The sequence below is a fragment of the Mus musculus genome, chromosome 16, assembly GCF_000001635.26.
Source record: "Mus musculus strain C57BL/6J chromosome 16, GRCm38.p6 C57BL/6J".
Classification (NCBI taxonomy): domain Eukaryota; kingdom Metazoa; phylum Chordata; class Mammalia; order Rodentia; family Muridae; genus Mus; species Mus musculus.
In genome coordinates this window covers 78,924,893-78,951,910 of record NC_000082.6, presented here as the reverse complement: position 1 = coordinate 78,951,910, position 27,018 = coordinate 78,924,893, and the positions used below count along the sequence as shown (strand labels likewise).

The 27,018-nt window shown below is 38.0% G+C and overlaps 1 protein-coding gene across 5 annotated transcripts; it reads right to left on the bottom strand.

The window, feature by feature from the left end:
• Positions 1–174: 174 nt before the first annotated feature.
• Positions 175–21,070, bottom strand: Chodl (chondrolectin). Of its 5 annotated transcripts, none has more exons than XM_006523031.4 (7): positions 20,464–21,070; positions 10,377–10,686; positions 10,107–10,264; positions 7,254–7,340; positions 5,148–5,250; positions 2,821–2,899; positions 175–1,685 (listed from the first exon to the last, which is right to left on the bottom strand). In XM_006523031.4, the coding sequence occupies exons 1-7, from the start codon at positions 20,540–20,542 to the stop codon at positions 1,647–1,649; spliced, it is 855 nt and encodes a 284-aa protein (XP_006523094.1). In that variant the 5' UTR covers positions 20,543–21,070; the 3' UTR covers positions 175–1,646. The 5 variants fall into 5 exon arrangements, with proteins under 5 accessions (XP_006523094.1, XP_006523095.1, XP_006523093.1 ...); XM_006523032.3 differs by having other exon boundaries at positions 175–1,554; XM_006523030.4 differs by having other exon boundaries at positions 175–2,899.
• Between the last annotated feature and the right edge of the window lie 5,948 nt (positions 21,071–27,018).

The window sequence follows — 27,018 nt, the reverse complement described above, 5'->3', positions numbered from 1 at the left end:
GTCTACTTAAGGACTGTCTAACTGAACAAGACTGACAGAGAAAGAAGAAACATCCCTGTTCCTTCAGATCTGCCGCTGTCTGGGCTCTTCACATGCAATGTTTGATTTCATCCTCAGGTAATGATGAAACACATCTGGGCCTTGGTCCCTTAAGAATGTAGACAACACCAAAGATCATTCTTCAGAAACAAGAACTCTTTATTTGGCTAAAAGTGACACAGGGACATTTGAAGACAAAATAGTTACAACTCTCTTGAGAAGAACAAGTGCTACGTGTTGAGGAAACTCCATCAGACAGAAGGAAGCCACAGTTCACAACCACAAACAACACTCATCAAAGATAAGCAAACATCAGCAACCTCGAGTCCCTGGCCCATTAAATGATGTGATTTGTAGTTTTGTTTTTCTTCTTCTTCTTCTTTTAATCATTAATATCAGTGTGTTCTGCTTAGCATCACACTGCTGGAAACCATTGAGCTTTATATATTATACAGGCTAAATTCAGTTAGGAGAACCTCAGCCAAACAGCAACTGTCTGACTCCAAAGCCTTCAAATAGTTACTCTGTTTGATTGAAAGGGAGGAGCCACATTGATTCCTGACACTCTGGGGAGCTATTTGCAATTCTATAGGCAACATGTGAAGACCTGTGATTTGTACTGCAGATGCCATTTTTTTCAAGGTTAACTCTATTGGTGTCTATACAAGTATTATTAAAGATACTTTATTACAAAAATCTGTTTAATTTTAAATTAAGAATAATTGTAAGGCACGTGTCTTGCACAATTGAAGTTAGACAGTTCTTGCCTCTAAGTAAAGTGTTTCAGCAGATTAACAGCACAGTCAATGAAATAGTTTCTTATTTCTGAAGATACTTCCTAAACTTTATCGAACCCAAAGCAAAGAAACAGAACAAACATGAACTATCCTACCAAAGAAATGTTTTCCCTATGCAAGGATTTCTTTGTGTCTGTGTGAATTCAGTTTTTAATGAAAACACTATATATGTAAAAATCAAATGTCATAAATATAAATATCAGAACACTCTATTTTCATCAAACACTTTTGCAAAGGTAGAATGTTTCTGCACACCGTAAATTGAAATACAATTTATATTACATGACATAGATCAAAATTTATGAAGATGAAAAAAGAAAGAGAGCAAGAGTAACTACTCCCAACACAGGTATTCCAGATTGGTCCACAGAAATTATATCCGCATGGTCCATTTCTTTTACATGAAATTTAGGTGTATCCTTTAGGAGAGTAACCAGGTCTCACTCAGCATATGTTGTAAGTGAAACTATAAACTTCTAAAAATTATTTTGACATTTGCCTCAAGGGGGAGCTTACAGTCCATCTTGCAGATCCTTTGAGATTTCAAGCCATTCCAAGGTGATGATGCCATTCCTTACATTGATCAACGATTACAAAACTATTTTATTTTTCCAGAACAATGCCAGTTCATTATTATACCTCCATGCCACTTTCCTTCCTCGTGCTTTTTGAAATCCACAGTGTAGACTGATTCGGGCTAGTTTTTGATCTTCCTTTACTGGAAAAAAAACATAAGAAGAAATAAATTCAGTTCTTGAGTCGTATCAAACTAAATGTGTCTCGGTCCAAATGGAGACAGTCAGACAGATATTATGAGTTCTTCTTCCCTCCTGAGAATACTTTCCATTCCTACAAAAAAAAAGTCTAGATTATTCCAAGATGTAAAAATGGCAAACAGTTCTTATAAGTGTTGAGAACAGACAAGCATATTTGCATATTTGTATCTTTTCACTAACCATAGAGCTCAAACACGCATGTGCAACAGTGCCCAGCAGAGTACTAAAACCTCCCATTCCCCCCTCCCCCAATAAACCTTGTTTTCTTTGGCCAGGTTTCTGAATCTCGCTTTATGGGCACTCTGATATAATTGTTGATACAATTAGTGTCCAATCGTTCCCAAACACATGCTCCAGTCCTAGGTGCAAGTAACCATCTATTGTTTTTTTTTTTCCTTTAGTCTTCCTAAACTGGATTTAAGTCCTTTGTGTACTGAAAGGTTCATTGTGCCTCTCTCTCGAATCAATGTATGTCCAAGGCAGATGCACATTCACGGACTCGGGGGCTTGTGAGTTCTTCCTCCAAGATAGGTCTGACATGTAAGTTCCATTCCCTAGAACGAGACCTAGGCCCTTATGGGATTGTGCCTGGGATTCAGTTTGTTCTTTCCCATAGTAGTCATTGTTCTGGCTACGGTAAAAGTGCCTGTAAGTATCCCCAAGATCAAATGTCAAGATCTGCATTTCTTTGCCTTCGTTTCCTGGAAATAATCTTTCACTTGGTCTATCCACAGCCCCCTATGTTTAGTCCTTATGTGGGCCCAAGGTTCCCACAGTTCAACCCCTAATAGCTTTTGGCCCCCACTCACAGATACACCTTTGCAACATTCCACCATCCTGTCGATTTGCAGAACTCTTTAAAGACAAAAAGATCTACTTCTAAAGCCTTGAGCATTATGATGCAAAAACACTTGCTTCATATCAATTTGAGTGTTGTGGTGATAAATAAAATTCCAAATTACACATTCTATGGATATTCCTTCTAATCAATAAGATCAACATAATGTTACCAGGTATATCCAGCATGAAGAGAAAGTAAGTCAGGCAAAGTTTATGAAGAGGAAGGGATTTTAAATGGTAAGAAAAGTAGTTAAGATATCCATGTGGCCTCAATTGTGCTTAATCATTCACTAAAAAATGTTCTACTAGTTAAGGGAAGGAGAGTTATTTTGGAAATGGTATGGAATGAGAGAACCCGCCATGTGTACCAGATTGGAATTTAAACTTTCTGCAAGGCACTCAGATGATAATGGAGTGGAGTCTTTGATGAAGTGTCTCCTTGCTTTCCTGGAAGAAAGGAAAAGGGGAGGATCTAAGAATGATGGACAAAGGACTTAAGCTCATCCCGGCAACTGACAGGGCCCAATTTTGGTTTATTTTCTCACACTGAAATTTTCAAATGCGTGAAAACAGCCACAGATCTTTTAAATGAAAACAACCACTCTTGGGAAAAACAAAACAAACCTTCAAGGCAGTGCCACTGTTGCTCGACGTGTTAGCACATTTCACTTGACAAGTGAGAACGTTTGAATCATATATTTAGTGTTTACTAATGGAGCTGCTATTTAAATGATTTAAATGGCCACTTTAAACAGCCTGTCTGGGTTAGAAGAGATTTGTAATCCCCCTACACCACTGCTTTCCCAGTAAGAGATCAACATGTTTCCATCCATAGTCTTAGGAATTAGGACAAGAAATGACATATTTATTTTCGTGTGTGTGTGTGTGTGTGTGTGTGTGTGTGTGTGTGTGTGTACAGGAAAATAAATTTACAGTGTTTAACTTGTCTTTTAATGAAAATTAAAAGGGTCTCAAAATTTAGTATTAATTGCCAGAGCTTAACCCCCTTATTTTTAAATGATTTTCATACTTTCAAAAGTTATTGTTTTGTTTTATTCGATTTTTTCCTTTGTTATTCTTGTTTTAATTTGATTTCATTTCATTTCATTTCATTTGACTTGATTTGATTTGATTTGGTTAACAGGGTCTGCTTTCTTGTTTGTTTAAGATATGTTCTTGGTATGTAGTAGAGGTTAGAATCAAACTCATAGTCCTTCTCTTTCTAAGCTCCTAAGTTCTGTAATTGAAGGCATGTGCTACCAGGCATGCCTAAATTAGATCACCTATAAATACATACTAGCAATGCAATTAGCATAATTAGCAATTTATGATTAACATTTTGAAGAGGTTGCAACTTTTCAGGTTCTTTAGAATTTATTTAAGGGAAATATAATGAAACAGGAAGAGAAAATGATTTCACTTGCAGGTGCTTGTATGATGCAAGCCTTCCCTTTGGACAGTTATTTAACCATTAGCAAAGGGGCCATTTATTCTAACAAATCCGTCCTCTCTTAAATGCATCTTCTATGTTTTTTCATGGAAACATATTTTGTGAATTTAATTGCCAAACTGTACTACACGTGAGATGTTCACTTCATTGACTCCCTGGAAATCTTGCCATTTGGACATATCATTTTATTTCAAAATATCTGTCAGACAGTACCCACTGTGTGTGTGTGTGTGTGTGTGTGTGTGTGTGTGTGTGTGAGAGAGAGAGAGAGAGAGAGAGAGAGAGAAAGAGAAAGAGAGAATGTGTGTGAGTGTGTGTATTTGTGTGTGTGAGTATGTATATGAGTGTGTATATGTATGAGTAAGTTTGAATGTCTGTGTGAGTATGTGTGTGTGAGTGTGTGTGTGTGTGAGTGTGTATGTATAAGTGTGAATGTGTGTGTGAATATGTGTGTGAGTGTGTGTATATATCAGTAAGTGTGAATGTGTGTGTGAGTATGTGTGTGTGTGTGTGAGTGAGTGTGTGTGTGTATGTGTGTGTGTGTGTGTGTGTGAGTGTGAGTGTATGTGTGTTAGAAAAATAATGCTTTTCCTTTTATTATTATTATCATTATTATTATTATTATTATCATTGAGAACGGTCACTTAAGCTGGCTTTACATTCATGATAATCCTGTCTCAACCTTTCAAACTACCACACTCACCTTGCTATCTTTATAACTATACTTAATTTCCTAATCTAAAGATGTCTTTTTGAAATAAAAAAAAAAGGCTATGATTTGAATGTTGGATTTATACTACAAGTATACCTTCAAACTGATCGAATGGTTTAACTTTTTTTTTTTTTTTAATTTACCAGTCCAGAGACTGGATGGTATAGTGCATCTCATATGAGGTTATAAGCACTCAAACTTCAAATACACAACATACAGTAACTGTACAACACAAGACAAGTAAAGGTGACACACCATCTTCCTGACTGAAAAAAAGAAACTGAAAAGCACACAGCCCACAGGACTTAGGAAGTATAAAGGAGACACTGGGCGTCTCATTAAATCCAAGAATGTACTATAGTAATTTATATAGTAAATATAAAATTTATGCTGGAATTTTACTGACAGCTAAGAACACTAAAACTCTTTAAAATACATTAAAGACTTGGTAACATTTTTTTAAAGATGTCTCAAAGTATATTTAAAGGGTTTTTTTTTTCCTTTAATTATCTGGACAGCAATATGTTTTTTACCTTTTATGCAACATCTGGAAACAGCAGGTTCCCAAAGCAACCAGTATCAGTAAGAGCAGCGGAATCGTTGGTATAATAACATAGATTAGATTGGGAATTATGCCTACAAAAGAAAAATAAACTTAGTGTTCAGTGATAGCCCAGGAAGGACCCCAATACAAGGTTATGAACACATGTCCTTAAAGCTTAAGGTAAAATATAATATTTACCAAAATAAGTAAATTCCAAGTACAAAGCCATATTAAAAATACATGGATGCTTTGAAAACAGCCCAAACCAAATTGTAATGCCCTGGTTGACATGCTCAATTAAATATGCGTGGTTTTAAAATTTCTACTACATTTGTGTTTCCAACATGAGCTGATTTTCAAAATGCATTAATCTTACCTGTCTCATTTTATTAATTTTCTGAATCATTGGACAACTAAAGATTTTATGCTAAGTCATAACAATTATTATAATCATGGTTCACCTAGAAGATAATGAATTCTCTTACTCAATAAGCCCAGTGTCATGATAAAGTGGAAGCGTTTGGGATTAAATGACAAATAAGCACATGTATGCAGTGACACAGTCCTAACCTAGAGACATAAGATGCGGGAGACAACAGCATGATTTAATTAAACTCTGAAAAGAAGTGCTCTTCTAAGCCTACTCTATCACACTCCATAATGACAGATATTCTTAGTATATTTTAAAGAAACTTACCAACACTCAAGATGTACAGAGCATGAAATGGCTTTATCAACCATGATTTTATATATATTATATGTAAGAGGGTAAAATAAGAATAAAATATCCGTAGTTTAATTGTTTACTAATGATTTTAATTATGTTTACTATTATGAATGATGTTAAAAGCAGATATCTGAAACAGGAAAAGCACAGAGCCTTAATACATATCTGCAAAAGGACACGTTGAGGAACATGACATCTGGCTTACAAACTGAAAGTTAGTCAACACTATCACAAATGTTCATAATTCTGACAACTGTTGGCCATAGTTAGCTCACTTCACTGTGCATCCTTTCTTTTGCTAAGGGGTGTGTTTAGAGAGACCTAGTTATTGGTAATTCAGAGATATGTTGCTGTTTAACATATTTTTAAGTTCATATGTGAATTCACTTTATTTTAATCCAAGTCAGCCCTCACTCCCCACTCCATGTGCTCCAAGATCCCTTTCTTTACTTATTCCTTGTGTGTGTGTGTGTGTGTGTGTGTGTGTGTGTGTGTGTGTGTGCCCCACATGCTAGATGCTAGTCTAGTAGGATTAAAATGTAGAAACTAGTGGTTGTGCTCAGTCCTCTTCCTGAGCCTTCACCAGGTCCAGGAAACATTTTAAGGATCTGTGAAATACTTTCTTTTCAAATTACTGTTAATATTTCCAATACTGATGAAAAAATACAAAATTATATGTAGGAGTTATTGATTTTGAAACACTTGGGTCTTTGGATCAATATTAACAAAAGAAATAGCTAAGACATTTCTGTCTATATGGTTTAGGTTATGATTTAAAAATAAAAGTCTAAGGAGTTTCTATCTAATAGGGAATTCACATCAAGATTGGATGTGTTTTTTACTCTGTCATCTGGGGTGACAGTGAGATAGAGAACCCATTGTATGCACCCCTTCCAACACGCCACATAGTAATATCACAGTGATAGTGTAAAATTGGTCTCATAGAGGATTTTATACCATGGAAGTCTATAGAATCTATAATCAGCCTTATTTATAACTTATCTCTACCTCAGATGAGCCCTGTACATTCAACAGCAAACTACTGTTGTTCTAAGTCGCTAAACAAGTTAGTTGGAATGACAGACACCACATTATATTGGGAAATGCTTTGTAGATACAGGCGTTACTGTTGCTCACTTACTTTCATACTAGATGGTTCCATTTCAAATAGAAATTTAAAGAAAAGGTTTTCTTTTAAAAATGTATCATTGCATAATTATGTCTAATGAAGTTCAAAAGTGTTGAGGGGACCAAAATTAACGTACCACATCCCTGAACCACAAGAAAAATTTCACTGGGGTTAGAATGAAGCATTTGTTCAAAGCATGGTTCTGTGGGTGAGAGTTAAAAGGCTTAGAAGAAAATCACCTGCTTCAGTAACAACCACATTTTCATGGGTCTCTTCAGGTTGGTTTGTAAGATACGGCTTTTCAGCGGGCTCTGTTGGATGAATCTCTGTAATAATTAGCATAGGAATCATGCATAATAATTATACAAGAAAATGCAAGTGTCAATAAAAGTAAAATGAATCAACAAACAATAAAGAAGGTTGATTTGGGGATCCATCCCATAATCAGCCTTCAAACACTGACACCATTGCATAAGCCAGCAAGATTTTGCTGAAAGGACCCTGATATAGCTGTCTCTTGTGAGGCTATGCCAGTGCCTGGCAAACACAGAAGTGGATGCTCACAGTCAGCTATTGGATGAAACACAGGGCCCCCAATGGAGGAGCTAGAGAAAGTACCCAAGGAACTAAAGGGGTTTGCAACCCTATAGGTGGAACAACAATACGAACTAACCAGTACCCCCAGAGCTCGTGTCTCTAACTGCATATGTAGCAGAAGATGGCCTAGTCGGCCATCATTGGTAAGAGAGTCCCCTTGGTCTTGCAAACTCTATATGCCCCAGTGCATATAGCACCAGGACCAAGAAGTGGGAGTGGGTGGGTAGGGAAGCAGGTTGGGGGGAGGGTATAGGGAACTTTTGGGACAGCATTTGAAATGTATATAAAGAAAATAATAAATAAAAAAAGAAAAGAAAAGAATTTAAGAATGTGAAAAAAGGTTGATTTTGATTTCTGAATAGTTTGCAGGCAAATATATATTCTGAATTTAAATGTACAAAAAAATCAACTAATAGTAGTCAATATTTAATTATGTTTAAACAAAAGAACCAATTTGATGAATTCCCTTTATAACCCAAACTTCATTAACAACCAAGAGTGGTACAGCACTTAAATTAGCCTGCTACAGTCAGTAATGATAAAGGGTTACAGGAGTACACAATAATTTGTGAACTACCCAGAATTCCTAGGGACTAGACTACCAACCAAGGAGTATACATGGAGGGACCAATGGCTCCAGATACATAGGTAGCAGAGGATGGCCTTATCTGACATCATTGGGAAGGGAGGCCCTTGGTCCTGTGGAGGCTTGATGCTCCAGTGTAGGGGGATGCTGGAGTGGTGGGGCAGGAGTGGGTGGGTGGGTGAGTTAGGGAATACACTCTTAGAAGCAAAGGAGATGGGGGAGAGAGTAGATGGAATGGGGGGGTGTGGAGGAGTAACCAAGAAGGGGGATATTATTTGAGATGTAAACAGCCCCAGAAGGCAAAATTAGCATGAATAATACATTTAGAAGTATGGAGATTTTATATGTAGATAGATAGATAGATAGATAGATAGATAGATAGATAGATAGATAGAGATATCAGTGAACTGAAAGAATATGTATGTGTTTCAGTAGAGGAGAAAAAAAACAACTTAAAATTGAAACATCCATTTCTGAATAACCAGGGTAATTTTTAAAAACATTTTCAACATTATTGGCCATGCTATTAGATAATATATGGGAGTAAAAAATAGGAAAGTAAATAATAAATTTCAAACTGGTCAAGCATATAACATGTACATAAATACACATACATATTACTTAACTATACTCATTTTAACCCTTGACATTGACAAGTACTAAATCATAATTACTAAATAATAAGATTAATTAATAATATAATGAATACTAAAATTTTGACATGAATAAATGTTGAGTGTTACAGCACATTTAAAATATCCCAGAATTTCAATTGTATTTCTCAAAGAAACAATTAGAAAGAATACAAACGAATAACAGACTTAGTTTGCAAAGGCTTCCAGGAGTGTAATGACAGCAACCAAGGGCAAAGTATAAACTCACCAGGGATATAAAAAGTTGGCTAATATACTGGAGAGAAGGACAAACACAAGAGTGAATCTAATCCAATAATCTCTTGTGCTTCATGGCTTTATGAGAAAAGAAATTGTGTAATTTCAAAAGAATAATATGAACATTGGTACTTGGTTATAATTGCCTTTTATGGGCACATGTTATGAGGCCATGCGGACAATCCTTCAGAAAAGTTAATATGACTCCAACATTGTGGAGAAAAATAGAAAAATAAATATGTCAAGGCTTAAGTTTCTAACTCTAGTGTCTAAGAGGATCAAATATATGTTTGCACATCTTTGATTAGTCCTTCTTTTAGGTGAAATTCTAGCTCAATTGAAGTGTCTTATTAAAGTAACTCAATTTCACTACTTCAGCAGGAAGCCACATTAATGTGCCTTAGGTCAAGGTAATTTCCCCAGTTACAGCACATGACAAAAGAAAACTGACGAAAGTGTCATTTTTCTAAGGATACAAATCAGAGTAAGAAAATAATGTGAAATTAATCCTTTTAACTATGGCGAAAGACGTTACACTTAAGTAAAGGACCACATGGCAAGCATTATGCTATGACATGATGTACTAATGAAACTGAAGAAAGCGGCTTCACTTCCCTAAATTCAGCAAGAATAAACCAAGGAACTATTGCTCACAAGCATGAATGTCCATAGGCACATTGGTAGCCTATGCCGACCTTCCTTACAGTCTCGGTTTTTAAGATATTGTCATATAGACATTGGTCATTTACAAAATATGAGAACAGTTTGGTCTTTGTATACATTATTATTTTCTCTTGGAAAGACCTTTGCTCACAAGTGGTTTCTGCCCATTCCCCTTTACTCAGCCTACTGCTAGGTTGACTCCACTGCAAACAATGTGCTTCAGTACATTAACAGGGCAAGCTGTGGGGTAATGCCTCTTTCCTAGGAATAACAGAGAAAGGCTGGGAACTGTAAAGACAAAGTCTCATATGAACAGACATGCACAAAAATCTACCATAGCTATGGATGTCTTTTACCTGGTTCATACTTGCAGATGTAATTGTGCTTCATGTTGCACCTGTCGTCATTCCACTGGTAAAGGTAGGGACCTCCTAGGCCAGGATTGGCAGTTGGTTGGTGGTACATGACTACACATTTTTCACTCCCACAAGAAGGTTCATCAGTGTACCAGTTTCTACAAATAGAGACCCATGGGGACACTTAGCAATATGTATCATAGCTTTTCTTGTGCCACACTGACTCCAGCAGGGTTCAAATTAACACTTCGGAATCCAGTCATAGCTTACCGGAACTGGGAGCTGCTTCCATCAGACCACTGGTAGAGATCTGGGCAGGCACCCGATGTTTGGCCATCTCCGCTTCTCAAAAGTCCTATCCAGAAGTCACCATCTGAAATACCTGTTCCGGGTTTTGTCAGGTTCTGAAGCATGCTCTCTATTAACTTCTGTTCAGCTTCATTCTCAAGACTCAGGAGGACACCCCCTTCACTTTCACAAGCCAGCCTTGCTTCCTGGAAGCTCACCCGGCTAGACAGTTCATGGAAGTACGCCATTTTGTAGCAGGGATGTTTCACATCAGCAAAACACACCTTTTGACCTAAAGCAAAAATAAATAAATAAACAGACAGACAAATTGATTGTGAGGTCTCTATTCACAAAGTTTGATGTCAATTACAACAAAAGAACAATTCAAAAGAGAAAACATCAAGAATTCTTTTCTCCAAAGTATGTCCATGGCTGCATTAGTGGCATGATAGTTATGGGTGTAAACAACTACTCTGTGATTGGACTTAAGTCCCACCTCTCCAGGATAAAGTGCATGCATGCCCAGTATTGCAAATTTGGTCAAGAACTAATGATTGGGGAGTTCACAGGCCTCCAAGGTGAAGCTACAACTGTTGTTTTTGGTGAGTATACATATTATCAAACTTTCCCTCTAAACTCACGTGTCTCTACTCATAGAATGGGGCACCACATCAGAAAAGTGTCTTTGTGCAGCAGATGCTGGTTATCACAGAAACTCTGCAAAGAAAGGGTGACTATAGAGTGCTCTTCCAGCAATAAGACATCTATGTCAGACCCTCCTACCCAAGGCCTTGGAAAAGGTGTAGAAAGAGTGTAAGAGCCAAAGGTTAGGAAGGGTGAGGTCAAAACTGTTTTATAGGCATGATGGGACCACTAGATTCAGGAACCCACAGCAGTTGTAATTGCCTACACACGACCTGCTCAGAATGAAGCCAGTCAGCATTTTATTATGGAGTGGGAAGAGTGTCACGAGGCCCCACCTAACTGTGGACATCTGAGTTTCTTGGAGAGAGACAGTCAGTTCTCTTTAACTGTTTGATTGGATGGTCTCACACCAAGAAGTATATGGACAGCACATATTATAGTTGATTAGTTATGAATTTTAAAAAGAAGAAGCCATGAAGTTGGGAAGGGGTAGGGTAGAAGATCTGAAAGGAATTAAGGAATAGAGTTGAGCTGAATATGATAAAAAATTATCCTGTGTGACATTCTTAAAGGACTGACAAAAATATTTTAAGAGTGCTTTCTCACACAATAAGATCAGAAAGTTTACCTTTCTAGTTTATTATTTTCAATTTATAAAAGTAATGACAAGGCTTGGGAGAGGCTCTATGGGTAGAATGTTTGCTGTATCAGCATGAAGACCCGAGTCTTTATTCCCAGTAACCAAGTATAATGTTTGGCATTCTCTTATACCGTCTATTGAATTTTGTAGTATGTGTGAAAAGTTGTCACATGTAGGGTGAGGGACCATGCTTAAATACTGGGGTAAATGAAGCATTTGCAATGTTTTACTCTTAATTGCAGTCTGTCATGCTAAGCAACTATATCACACCAACATTAAAACAATACCCCAGCCCCTGAAACTTCAATTTGTGATAAGGAATGACATTCAAGGCCGGAGCATGCAGAAATTGGCAGAAGACCATTATTCCCACAACAGTATTTAAGAGATTAGTGTTCAGGATCTTGACAAAGGAAGGAAACATAAAATAGTTATTTAGAAATGCAAACAAGCTATCTAACTGGATTGTGAACTCTGGAGCTATACACGGAAAAGTGCAAACAAATTAATATACAAGCTAAACTAACTTTAACTTTAATAAAAATTTATATATCTGTAAAAATGGCCATGGAAAAGGAGCTTAAAGGTTTTAGTAGGGTAAATAAGTTTTAAATAAACACTCATTGACAGGAGGCAATAGAAATAGCAATGGTCATTTCTATTATAAATCATGAATAATTTTGAAAAGTTATTCCTATTATTAGGTTTTGTGATGATTTCACTGTCTAAAATAGTTGTTCCTTATAAAATTCCAATGATTCTTACCAGCCTATATTTTCATTATTGTATTTAAGAAGCAAGCTCTCACCCTATTTTCATCTAGTCTATCCTTTATATATTTCTAAGTTTCCAAAATTATCTTAGCTACATTCCCCTGAGTGTTCAAGTTCCAAATTTTCACCCCTAAGACATTTAGCCTTGTATTTCACTCAAGCACTTTTAAATATTGCTTTTTTAAAAAGATTACTTTGCATGATCTCAATGGAAAGAGAAACAGAATAACAAGATGGTTTTTAAAATTTTTTTATTAGGTATTTTCCTCATTTACATTTCCAATGCTATCCAAAAAGTCCCCCAATGCACCCCCCCCACTCCCCTACCCACCCACTCCCACTTTTTGGCCCTGGCGTTCCCCTGTACTGGGGCATATAAAGTTTGCAAGTCCAATGGGCCTCTATTTCCAGTAATGGCCGACTAGGCCATCTTTTGATACATATGCAGCTAGAGTCAAGAGCTCTGGGGTACTGGTTAGTTCATAATGTTTTTGTGAATAACTTGGATTTATATGTAACAAAATAGGGCTCCTTAAGAGGCTACCTTGATATGATTTATATACTCACCACCCGTTATCTTTGATATACTAAAAGATAAGTTTATCCCTGGTTTATACACAGCAAAGACATAAAGTATAATAGACATTTACTCATTTATAAAATAGAGATAACACATATAATAGAATGTTAGGAGGGCTCTAAGTATGATGCAGAAATATCTAATACTGTTATGTTACATTTTAAAGAAAATTACTAATGATACCTAGATAACCAATTGCATTTTACCACCAACTAAAAAGTACACATGGAGAGACTCATGGCTCCAGATACAAATGTAGCAGGGGATTACCTTATCTGGCATCAATGGCAGGGGAGTCCCTTGGTCCTGTGGAGGCTCAATGCCCCAGTGTCAGAGAATGCCAGGACAGTGAGGCAGGACTGGGTGGGTGGGTGGGGGAGGACTCTCATAGAAGCAGGGGATAGGGGGCTTAGAATAGGGAGTTTGCAGTGCGGGAGTCGTGAAGGAGGATAACATTTGAAATGTAAGTAAATAAAATAACCAATAAAAATAAGAATTGTGTTTTTAAAAATCCACACCTAATGCTATGCCAGGCAATCTCTCCCTATAGATGGAGTAGTTCATGTTCTCAATAAATGAACAAGAGAGAGAAGGATGGCAGCACAAAAGAGGGCTCCTGGAGGAGTCAAGACAGAAGCCTTTTATTAGCAAGAACAGAGATGTTAACCCAGAGGACCTTGGGTGAGTACCAGCTGAGTCTTCATGTTTGAGCTTAAAAGCTCCTACCAGGTCAGGGAGAGCAAGGCAGTTTCTTGGGAATTATAGGCATACTGCACAATCATTATGGCTTATGTAAAATCAGTTAATGCGGATAGAAGGAATGATGATTTCCACCTTACTGCGCACATTTGGTCCAAGCCGTGGCAAAATGAGCAGAGGCTGGAGCTATGGAGGTTGCTGCTGCACTTCAGCTGATTCCATTTGGCTGCTATCACAGGGGAACTCGAACAGCTGGGAAACAAATGCTGCCCTAATTCCCAGACAAGCTCTGCTAGGGCAGATCCGATGTGGCTTTCCCACTCCTGGAAAAGCCTGACTTCCTAGAGAACAGCGACGATGGCCTCCCTTCTCTTCCCTAACATTTAGATTTAAATATCATAGTCGAATAAAATCTTCCAGAAATCGTTAATGAGAGGGGTAAATTTTCTGTAAGTCACACAAAGGTTTAATGCTACCCTAAGGTTATACTCATACTACCTATCTCTACAAAAGTCCCAATTTAGAATCTCTACTTGAAAGTCACCTTAATTTTTGGCTTATCTACAAAGACTTTCCACTCTGCATTCCAGAAACATTGAGAAAAACAGACATCCAAGAGAGTCTTGTGTACTTTTATGAAAATGTTCTGAGTATGTATCTGGAACCAAATAATCTCTACATTTAAGAACTACTTTAACATTTTAATTTTCTCAAGTAAACTTGCATAGAATTGTAGAGAGAAATATTTACCCATATTAGATTTGTATATATAGGAACACACACTGAGCACAACCTAGTTCTGTACTTTCATTTACAGATAATTCTTAGTAATGACTATTAAACATTCCTGTCACTGTCACAACTAATATTCTGTTGTCATTTCCATAATTAAGTATCTCGGTTTTCATACTTATGAAAAAAATCATAAATGTTGGCAAAACTTGAATATGGTTTGAAAATGGTTTTCGCAATTATAAGAAAGCAGGGGTAAACTCATGAAGTTACGACAATTTATTTCTTCTTGAATAGAAACAGTAACTTGGTTTTATGTCATTTAAAATACTTCTTGTGCAATGCTCAGCTGCTGTGAGTTTGTCAATTGTTTCCTCATCCAGCTTACTATAATAAAATGTAACCAACATTAGCTAAGTATCACATATAGATCATGTTGTTCAATCAAAACATAGATGACATATAAATTTCTTCAGTTATGATCCACTTGATTTTAAAAATTGGTATGCTTTAACAAAAATTTTTAAAAACTGAAAATATAAAAAAAAGGGACAGCATGCTCATTCCCACCCAAGTCAGACTGGCTAAGCTCAAGGTGCTCACCTAGAATCCAAGAAGCTGATCTTTTTCTATCATTCTTTCCTACACCGCTCAAAGCATACTAGAACACTTGGTGGTATTGCAATACCATGGTGCATGAGCTCTGAGAATAAAGCCGATTATCGTTAACTAAATGAAACAAAGACCCATTTATTCTAAGTGTTCTGTGTTGCAGTTCACAAGAGTAGACCAATTTCTTAATTTTTGTTTGAAGTTAAGACTGATTTACCAAAATTAAATTATTTATGAAAGATGAATATTGTGATTCGCTTAATTGCAGAGTGCACTACAGCTGGAATCTATTCTCTGGCACTAAGAAAATGAAATATGCCATATTGGATCACTTCAGGGATGGTGGTGGCAGCAGCCTTTCTTATTTATCCCCCCCCAAGACACAGAGGGCTTTCTGAGAAGAGAGTGGTCTCATATTTTATATCCTGATATTTAAAATAGAAATAAAGATTATGAATAGAAACCCATATACTAATATGACTTCAGAGTTCAAGAAGTCAATCAAAAGGTAATACTTTGAGTTCAGCAGAACTGAAGGAAGTTAGAATGAGCAAAACTTTCATGATCATTTTTTCTTACTTTAATCACTAACAGGCTATATGTTTCATCAAGCTAATGATAATAATTGCCCAAAATGTAATAATTGTCTGAGATTGATTAATAATTTCAAATATTTGAGACATCACTTCCAAGACAATTAGCACCTTTAGAAGAGGAAGGAAAATCAAATCTGTTGATACACAACTAAGAGGTCCTTCTGATAAACTATTCGACTAGAGAAGGTAACTTTGCCCCTAGAAGGTTCAACTCTAGACACAGGGCTTACCAAGCTAAGCCCTTCCTCCTTCCCTCTCCACATTCACAAGACACAGACTGTACTAAAAGGCTTTCAATCTTCCCAGCCACTGTGTGATGTAGTTTTTCTCATGCCATCTCTAAAATAAGGAAGAGGGGCATAGAGAGTGTTGAATAATTTGTCCACACGCAGCTTATAATTGCAAACTCGTGTTTGAAACCAAGTTTACTTTCTGTTACCCATTTTCTTTCTTTTTTTATTGGATATTTTATTTATTTACATTTCAAATGTTATCCCCTTTCCCGGCTTCCCCTCTGCAACCCCCCTATCCAATATCCCCTCCACCTACTTCTATGAGTGTGCTTCCCCCACCCACCCACCCACTCCTGCCTCACTGCCCTTGCATTTCCCTACACTGGGGCATCGAGACTCCACAGGACCAATGGCCTCCCCTCCCATTGATAAGGCCATCCTCTGCTAGATATGCAGATGGAGCCATGGGAACTCTTTGATTGGTGGTTTAGTCTCTGGGAGCTCTGGATCTATGCTTCTCCACATGTGTCTGAAGCAATAGACAGTTAAGACACTTTATTAATAAAGGGTTTTGCTGCATGTCATGTGTCTCTTCTGTGTTAGATACATTGATCTAATATAGCCATTGGAAAGTTATTGATTGCTGGTATGAGCACAGGATTGTGCACTGGGAACTTATTTCTGAGTGTGAATATTTCATGTTGAATAATTAGATCAAAGTTAATTTAAGGACAAATCTATCTATCTATCTATGTATGTGTGTGTGTGTATATATATATATATATATACATACATATATATATATTTATAAAATAGCAGATAAAACATCACATATATATGATGTCATTTTATTTTATTTTATCAATATGACAATTAAGGCCTAAGTTGAATGTTGTATCAAATATAAAAATGGTCACTGTATTCAGATTATTGTGGTGTACATTCCAACAGATTTTTAAAACTTCACTTTACAGTTGTCTAAATGATTGCACATGTATATGAACTGAAGATCTAACACAGAAGAAGAGAGGTTTTTTTTTTGAAAGTTCTCTTCTGATATTTCTTTTTTTAATCAGATATTTTCTTCATTTACAATTCAAATGCCCTTTCCTAGTTTCCTCTCTGAAAATCCCCTACACCCTACACCCTCCCCCTGCTCCCCAACCCTCGCACTCCTGGCCCTGACATTCCCCTATACTAGGGCACAGAGCCTTCACAGGACCAAGGTCCTCTCCTCTCATTGAAGAAGAGAGTTTTAAACAGTAAAAATAACTAAGGAAGCATCAGCTGGATATCCCCTTTCAGAATCCTTTTTTTTTAATTATAGATGCTTTTCCAGCATTAATGTATAGATATTGCCACTGTAAGATAATGATGAATAGCCAGTAAGGAATAATGCCTATGATAAATGGGTAGTTTATTAAATGCCTAGTAATAAGATTAATTTGCTCCCTTCTTGCCCAGGAGATACTTAAAATAATTGCATCTTTGCAATTTGCACTGTCATCATTTTTGACTTTGATGATGTCATGGAATCTTTCTGTGAGCTTGAATATGCTCTGCAGTTTCATTTGTATATTTCTTACTACTAAAGCACTTTTTAAAGCTACTTACTGCTCATCACTTATGCAATATTCTACAGTCTCTTCACGATAAAAGAGCGGGGGGCTGCATATAATTGGTTGCACCAGCTAGATCTCTCTCTATAGTGAATAGTTGAGTTCTTTATTCTCTATGAAATTATGGAGGAGAATGACTTAAAAGTCATAGGCTGTGAAAAGTTAGTGGAGAGTGGCTGGTTAGATTGTACATTTAAAGACGATGTCTGACTCTCTGAAGAGCATGAATTGCTGACGTCAGTATAAGGCTTAATACCCTTGTTCCTAACGGTCTGCTTCCACTCCGCCTTTACAATAAAGTGCATCTCCACTGTAGCAGAGTTAAAGCTGCATGTGTAAGAGAGTTCTCGAGAAATGTAAGGGACACCTGAAACATGGTAATGCCACATCACAGCATGAGGGCGTGGAAGACCAGTGCTCTCAACTCTAAAAGAGAAACAAAAAGTTTGTTAAAATAACAAATCTTTTGAAAATGTCACTTGCTTCCAAACATAGTCTTCCAAACTAGAGACCTCAAAGTTTAATCCCCCTTTTTCATATGATACCATACGGAAAAATCTTAAGAAGTTGTCATAAGAAAAATATCAGCAGCTAGTGACTTTCTGAACCGAGTGTTTAAATAGATGCAACAGATGTTCTCCACACATCTGTGTGGAGTAAGAAATCACCATACAATTCAAATCCTCAAATTAGTTTCCCATGAACCATAAATTCAGTAAATACAACGATTAGTGTCTGTGTACTGCCTTATTACATCAGATACTATTAAATCTTTTGTAGATCAGCTGATAGTGAAGCTGCTCAAAATGTATTTATCCCTAAAATATTTTATCCTTAAAATGGTGTGCTTAAAGGATTATAATGTATTTTGTTGATTTTTTTTTGAAATATGAAAAACATATCCAGAGATTTAGTTTGTCAGTGTCTGTCTCTTGAGGTCATGGTGGGTACATGATTATTTGATATTGCACAGTAATTATACCTTTTTGTCCCAAAATGTAATAAGTAGAAATAATTTTCCATGTGTTCTAAGTATGTTCCAAATAGTGGAAAGCAGAGACGCTGTCTCAATTCTCATCAGACTTGGTAACCAGTCCCTAGTGGCATAAAATAGTTGCTACACCATTCAGAAAAAATATCAACAGGCAGACAGTGGACATGTTAGGAAACATTGCTCCAAAAATAACAGATTTTAGACGGCTCTCTGCTCAGCCAATAACAGCTAGAATTAATCAAATCCTATGACTCAGAAATCAGTTTATAGATGGATAAATTTCAATGTGAAAAAATCAAATTATCCATAAGAAAGACATATCTAAGTAATTGTTTTAATCTCAAGTCAACATCATTATTTATGCTAAATCAAATAAATCATGATCAGTTACTTAGAAATTTTCCAGATGCCACCTTCAAGATGCCTATGAATTGCCAAAAAAAAAAAAAAAAAAAAAAAAAACTAGCCAAAAATTTGGAATAATTTGTGTAGAACTATATTGGAAATTAAACTTTTCATCAACAAAGCACTTGAGTTCTATTTTCTACTTTGAATATCTCTCCATCCCCAAAACTTTAATGTATTTAAATAAGAAGAGAACAAAGAATCATTATTTAAGTTAGTTAAATGCTTCTATTTGCTTTTAAAGTGTCATAAGTTCAAAGTACATTTTTTTTTGCTATTCGTTTTATTTGCATATAAAACTCAAACAAAGGTCGTGAAATAGTTTGATCCACCAGATAGATCTCCATGCAGTTCTTTATCTTCTGCTAAATAAGGAAGAAAAGGGACATTAACTCATAGGCTTTGAACACCCTGTAAATAGCTATAGGAGACTGAATTGTATCTGACTGAGTGAAATATCTGCTGAGGAGAAAATTGGAGGCAACCTTAATATGCTAGATCCTAAAGGTCTGTTTTCCGAACCCATTAAGTTACTGTCATCAACCTTTTTATCAGTGACACCTACTGTACAGATGGATAAGCTTTCAGAGGAACCACGTTGGCCTTATATGTTAGAAGCAACATTCAACAAACGCACTCCAACAGTTTGATGAGCATAGCAAGAGCTTTCTCGATGGGTGACTGTCCAGCTGCCGTGTGCGGTGCTGTTCACATTTGCCTCAAACACAGAAAAGCCTTAAAAGATTTTTCCCAAACTAAGAGAAGAAGATGGATACAGTGTGGATGACATTGAGCACCGGGGCTGTGTGTGCGGATGGGAGCGGGAATCAAGAGACAAAGCAAGGAAGTTTTGCAAATTTGACCTTTCACTGATTTGAGAGACTTAATTGTGCACCTGTTGTTTGAGCAAATCCAAATTCATCACCACAAACATCTCAAAGCAAACCTCCACCCAGCTCCAAGAGGTGTTTCCTGAGTGTTCTAATTTTGAAATTAAGTCCAAAAGCGAAGGCGACAGGGCAGTAGCTCTCCCCTGTTCTTCTTCAGTCCTCCTGAGAACAAAGGCTGCAAACTCAGACATCTGGACTGGTCTGGTCTCAGAAACCATCCTTGTGAGCACCCTGGCTGGACTAGAGCCAGACCAACAGGAGGTGGCGTTCATGCCACAGCAGCTGCTCAATGTCCAAGCTTGGTCAACCAGGCTCTACCACACCCCTCTCACAGGTGCCCCAGTCCTGTCTGCCTGTGTTCCACTCACCTGCTTCCAAATAAACTAGAGACTCTTGCCCTGAAGAGACAGAGCTGTTCCATATTTAGCTTAAGCTTGCTCCCCAACTATAGAAAAAGGCACTCCAAAAAAAAGGAAACTTTTCTGTTATGCAGGGAGAAGGTGAAAGGAAAGAATAACAGGTTTTCCACCTTCTCTCTGGACGCCTACTAAGTACTGTTTTCCAAGTCTATAAGGAGTCCCCAACCTAGTGCAGAGTACTCCATACCGCCCCAGAATCCCAAGTCCCTTGTTTTATGCTGCTCTGACTCACCACTGACCACCCTTCGGGCAAAGGCTCCCTGGGCACAGAGCAGCGCAGCTCCCAGCAAGAGTGAGGCGATGCGGATCATCCTGGCGAGCCTTCTGCAGCAGGTGTCCAGTGAAGGAAAGACGAGGTCTTCCCGCAGCGCGGCCACCGCCGGTGGCTCTCACCAGCAGCTTCCTTGCTTTCCTGCTGGGTCCTACTCCCTCCTTCCCAGCGCAGCAGCTAGGATGCCTGTAAGCATCGCCTTTAGGGAGGACCTTCTGCCAGGCTGCCCCGTGCCGCACTGGGCTGGAGTGCAGGACACCGTGGGCGTGTCTGGGAGCAGGGGACAGTGTTATGAGTTCCTCTGTCTGTATCTGTTGGAAAGGTGAAACGGGAGTTCTAACGCAAACCTAAGCAGCTGCCTTCCCTTCCTTCTCAGGTCTCTGTGTTCTAAGGGACTGAGCTGGTGTGTCCTGGTAGTGGCTTCAACAGCAGCAACAGCAGCAGCAACAGCAGCAACAGCCGCTCTGCGCTGGCGGCACTCTCTTATATATGCCCAGAGCCTGGGGTTCCAACCCCTAGCTAGTAATCATTTTAACTACTTCGTCCCTCCTGCCAAGTGGAGCATCTGGCCCCTCCCCTAAAAGCCGGAGCCACTTTGAAAAGAGTCCAGTCAGCAGTCCCTCCTCCTCCACTCCCGGTCCCCACCCCCTTCCCATTTGCCAACAGACTTCAATACTCATTTGTGTAAAATGTGACAGCTTTGCTATTAAACTCGGGCAAAAGTTGGCTCCATTTGGTTTTCTCGGAGATAAATGTCCACGAGGATGCCAAGTTTCAGGGCCTTTCTCTTTTTCTGCTAAATTGCTTGATCATATGTATGGTGAGATGCGGGGCACTAGCCACTATTTAAGATGGATTGGCAGAGTGGAAGCCAAAACCTGCTCAGTGAATTATATAATGTGGCAGCTTTTTCCCCACCTAGGTTCTGCAAATAGATTATTTCCAAGCAGGTTGCTTGACTAAATTGCCATAGAAGTAATTTGAAAAGAATCTTGGAAACAAGCCCCCCCCCCGACTAATTTCAGTCTCAGTGTTTGCAACTCCAAGGGGGGAAAGTCCAGGCAAAATAAATAATCTGAATTGTTGAGAACTTCACGAATGCAAAATGAGTGTATTTCTCTGAACGTATCCATCAGTGGTCTATGGATTCCATTAAAAGTAAGCCAGCCTGGTCTACAAAGTGAGTTCCAGGACAGCCAGGGCTATACAGAGAAACCCTGTCTCAAAAAACCAACCAACCAACCAAACAAACAAACAAATAAACAAACAAAAAAGTAAGTCTCACTTTAAGGAATATGTATGTGCCTTTCCAAACCTGACCCACTCTTCTGTAACAGTCCAATGGCTGGCTTACCATTTTTATGGAGTCAGAGATGTTCGTGAGAGTTCTCATAATGACAGTTTACACATAGTCCATAATAGGAAACCTGAAAATGTTCTTAGGATCAGCTTCTGTAAAACAGGAAAGTTTTTTTGTTATGTTGCTTTTCATTATAATTTATAATTAATTAATTAGGTTTTTTATGTGTACAAGTATGTGATTGTGGGGGTGTGTGTATGTGTGTGTATGTATGTGTGTGTGTTTGTGTGTGTATGCGATTGTATGTGTGTGATTTTGTGTGTGTGTGTGTTTGTGTGTGATTTTGTGTATGTGTGTGTGTGTGTGTGTCTGTGTGTGTGTCTGTGTGTCTGTGTGTGTCTGTGTGTGTCTGTGTGTGTGTGTTGAGGCCCAAAGGTGCATTCAGGAATCTCCCTTCTTTCCATCTTATTCATTGATGGGTGAGTCTCACAGTGAAACAAGATCTTATGATCCATATGACCTGTCTCCTTAGCCCGATTGCTTAATGACCCCATCTTCAACTTCAGAGGCTAGATTGCTGGAGGGACACCACAGCCACATGGCATTTGTGTGGGTTCTGGGGATCCTAACTCTTATCCTTTTGTTTAAGTGCCAAGGGCTTTAACTGCTGAGCCATTTCCTCAGACCCCATTATATTGCTTAAATGCACCAAGATTTCTTAAATAGGATCATTTCATATTTTAATGGGCAGCACACTTTCCTCCAAGGTCTAACTGTCTTTGGTTTTCATATGAAATGAGGACACTGATGGATCATTTTCTTGGAAAAAAGGCAGTATGTATGGCCACAATCAGGACCAGTCTCACAGAATCAGATGCTTCAGCAATTGGGAGATTCTTAACTACTAAATACACTTTACTAATTAAAGTAGAATTCTAATTGTGTGTGTGTGTGTGTGTGTGTGTGTGTGTGTGTGTGTGTGTGTGTGATGGATAGATAGAGATATAGATTAGATAGAGATTAGATTTAGATATAGATCTATATACACTTTTTCTGTTCTTTTTATTGACTGTGAATGAACTATCCTACTGTAGGGCCATGGGCAATTGATAAATATGGATTTGATAGTGAGTCTATTATTTTTACCACTAGTTTATGTCCTCAAGGAGAAGATTCTATTGAGATTTTTGAATAAGAGATGAGAAATGTAAAAAGTCCCATAGGTCCTGGGTTTGTAGTGTGGCCCTGAAAACCATGTCCGTGAGAACCATTGTCTGCAGCTTTGGTCAGAAAGCTGTCTGACATGAGCTCAGAATTCAGCATGGAGAGAGGAAGAGATGATAGCAGCCACCGTATAAAGCAAGGTAGAGCAGAAGGGTAAGTGAAGCATCACACGATATGGAAGAAGCAAGAATTAAGTTTTAAGTTATACCTGCGGTCATCCGCATTGGCTGATGAATATGTGTTTTATTAATGCCTGTAGAAAGAATCCAGGTGAAGGCCTTTTCCTCTATCATGCCACCCTTCTCCCAGACACTGGCATCACCCAGCTCTCTTATGAAATGACCCTTCTTTGGGAAGAGAACCCTGCAAATTGTATCATGAACACCAGACATCTCTTAGCTGTGTTTCTGACACCTAAGACATAATACACTTGAAATCAGCAATGATGGAAAGGAGAACTATACTATATATTTAGTACTTGGTTAAATCCAAATGACAGCCATAACTACATCCTCAGTAGGGTTTCATGGGTTTTTATCTTTCATGCAAGAATAACACCAATGCAATTGAGTCAGCCATTGACTTACTGGTCCAGCAGTGTTCCTCGTAGCTAACATATTAAGGGAAATACAATCCTGTATTCTTATTCATTTTTGATTTGGCATTTTAAAAGGGATTGGCAGACAAAAATCAACATTTGTTTGTTTGTTTGTTTGTTTCTCTACCACTAAAAACATCTGGGTGGCTTACCACCAACTTAATGGAGCCTGGCTTAGGTATTTTTAAAAAGTAAGTATTTTCTATAAAGAGCACTACAAGAATTTTATCATATAGATTACATACATCTGTTATATTATATAATCTATATAACATAATGGAAGATATATATCAAAATTCATCAAATTTTAATTAAAATATTCCAATTCATTTAGATTGCCTTTATATGTATATGTATTTGTATATATACATATATACATATATATGTGTGTGTGTATGTGTGTGTGTGTATGAATTTGCTGCTGTATTCGGTTTCCATACTACCCCTCAAATGTCCCTTAATTTTAGCTGTTTCCATGTAGTCTTTCCCATAACCCCATCTCTTTGCCCCCTCTCCTTCTAGTCCACTCACCCCCATCTATCCATAGCTATCTATCTCTTTCCCTTTCCTAATGAGATCTGTCTGATTCCTGTAGTCCCTTAGTCTCTAACTACCCTCTGTGGTTCTATGTACTGTAGCCTGGATATCACTGACTTCACAGCTAATATTCATACATAAGTGAACACAGACTAATCATCTCTCATGAATGAAGGGAAACCTAGCCACTAGGGTTAAATTGTCATTTCACGAAAGCTAAGCTGTCATATATGTCTGCTGGGAGATCAGTTTCTCCAATGGAGGGACCCTGGGTACATCAACCACTCCAGGACAGGCCTCATGTTCAAGAGTAGTTGACCAACATCACATGGACTCCACAGTTGGTTTTTATAAATTTCTTTACAGTTTGGTGGGTTTTTTTTTTCATTTTTGGTGTGTTTGTTTTCTTGATTGGGATGGGTGCCATTGTATTAGATTTTGTTTTTTGAGAAAGAACTTAAAATTGGGCGGGTACGGAGAGGGGAAGAACCTGGAAGGACTTGGTGACAAGAAGAATATGAGAAAAATGTATTTAAATTTAAACATTGTTTTAGGTATCAAATATATAATTAAAAATAAAGTAACAACAAGTAATTGTTCCATAGACAAGTATGGTAGCTCATGCCAATAGCTCCAAAACTCTGGAGGGATAAGGCAGGGGGATTCCCATAAGTTTTACGTCAGCCTAAGCAACATAGGGAGAACCTGTTCCAGAATACATACATACATACATACATACATACATACATACATACAAATTTGCAGTAGATATGTTTCATAGTTGTTGGAGTTAGTGGAAAGTAAAAAATATGTTTAGAACAATTTTGTTAACAAATGATGCTCACTTACTTCCTCTGTAGTCATACATAAGGAATAGTAAAAGAAAAATGAAAATGTTGTGGCAAGCAGAGTTTAGCTCAAAATTACCCAAACAAAACCTGACTTTTAAGTACCAGGTTTGGAGTAATGATGAGGTTAAGGGATTCTTTGAGGGCAAATGAGAGGATGAATATAGGAAGAATTGTTTGCAAGCTTGAGGAGCCGGGCTCAGGTAAGCTGAAAGCAAGGTGTGAATAACAACCAAGGGAACAAGGTGACAAGATCTAGAAGTCAGTGATGTGAAAGTGTAAGGGGACTGCGGGAGAGAGATTGCCTGAAAAGAAGAGGCAACAAGAGCAAAGGAGCAAATACGACCACACTGCACACGTGTATGAATACCTCATAATGAAGTCCGTTATTTTGCATGCAATTAATATACGCTAACATTGCACTTAAATGTCTTTTCAAACCATACAGTGAGAACAGTAAAGTGAAGAGGATGGAGAGTCCAACACTGACCCAACTACTAAAATGTATCGTTCTCTTGAAACTCTAAAATAAAAAAAGTAATCTCCAAAAGGGTTCCCTCCCCCCCCCAAATTATCTCACAATGTTCCAGTGGCTTGGAACACCCATACAGAATTATTAAGTAAAGTGTGAAGTAGAAATTCCTGGTTTCTTTTGGACACTCAGTTGTGTCACATGATGTTTTTCTGGATGCTGTCTTGTGAGAGGATGTTTTGCTGAGGTGGGCATAGGATGTTTTGCTGGAGTGGCTGCATGGCAGGGTACATGATGTTTGGAGAGAATATAAGTAGAACCCCACAGATAATGAAAGGATGCTATTGCCTTGCTATGTTTTGAAACACTTTGCTGGCCTTTGCTAGTCTTTGCTGGTCTCCCTTCTTCACTGCTCTTCACTTTATAGAAATAAACATGCCAGAAAAAAATTCTCATGGTATTCTAGCTGATTCTTGTCACTTCCTCTGACTCACGCTGTTTTGGCAAAACCTTGTGCTTTCTGTTGGATCAAGCCACGGCTACTGATTTGTGCTTGGTGTTTGCTATTGAACTGAACTGCTCATATCCTGGCAATGAAGATTGGAATTGCCCCAAAGAATTATTTCTAAACAGGTCTACAACACACTTGTCCTATTAACCATCTTTGGTCAGTTGGCTAGAAGGGAAATTGAAGCATTTAAGGATCCATAATAAAGTTGGCTTTTGAAAACTATAAGCCTATAAAAGCATCATAAAATTAATAAATTAGATAATATTGGTGTACTGGCTGGTTTTATGTGTCAACTTGACAGCTGGAGTTATCACAGAGAAAGGAGCTTCAGTTGAGGAAATGCTTCCATGAGATCCAACTGTAAGGCATTTTCTCAATTCGTGATCAAGAGGGAAAGGCCCCTTGTGGGTGGGACCATCTCTGGGCTGGTAGTCTTGGTTCTATAAGAAAGCAGGCTGAGCAAGCCAGGTGAGGCAAGCCAGTAATGAACATCCCTCCATGGCCTCTGCATCAGTTTCTGCTTCCTGACCTGCTTGAGTTCCAGTCCTGACTTCCTTGGTGATGAACAGCAGTATGGAAGTGTAAGCTGAATAAACCCTTTCCTCCCCAACTTGCTTCTTGGTTGTAATGTTTGTGCAGTAATAGAAACCCTGACTAAGACAATTGGGTTTGATAAATCACAACTATATCAACGTAAAGTTATGGGAGATCTTTCTTGGAGACGATGATGGTCATCTTTCTTATCTGGGGCACACATGAATGAACTCTGCTGTGTCTAATTATCAAGTGGCTGTGTATAGTTACTTGTCCTACACAAAAGCCGTTGATTGTAAACAAATGTCTGCACTTAATGCTATTTTCATATGAACTAATGAGAACATGAAGGAGCTGTTCAGTGAGGGGTGCACCTTGAAAGTGAATGAAGAGAGAAGTAAGTCATGAAATTGGGATGCAGACAGCAAGTTAGAATTTGTGCACGCAAGTTAGTTACTGGCTCAAACATGAGATGAACAGGTGGCCAAACTC

Bases quoted from the DNA above. Each gene is read 5' to 3' on its own strand.
- Chodl (XM_006523030.4), bottom strand. From the start codon at position 20,542: ATGATCCGCATCGCCTCACTCTTGCTGGGAGCTGCGCTGCTCTGTGCC. The intron at 7,341-10,106 runs GTAAAAGACATC...TAATTATTACAG, and splicing joins CATCTGCAAGTATGAACCAG to AGATTCATCCAACAGAGCCC. The intron at 5,251-7,253 runs GTGATTTTCTTC...TTTCTTTTGTAG, and splicing joins TGTGGTTGTTACTGAAGCAG to GCATAATTCCCAATCTAATC.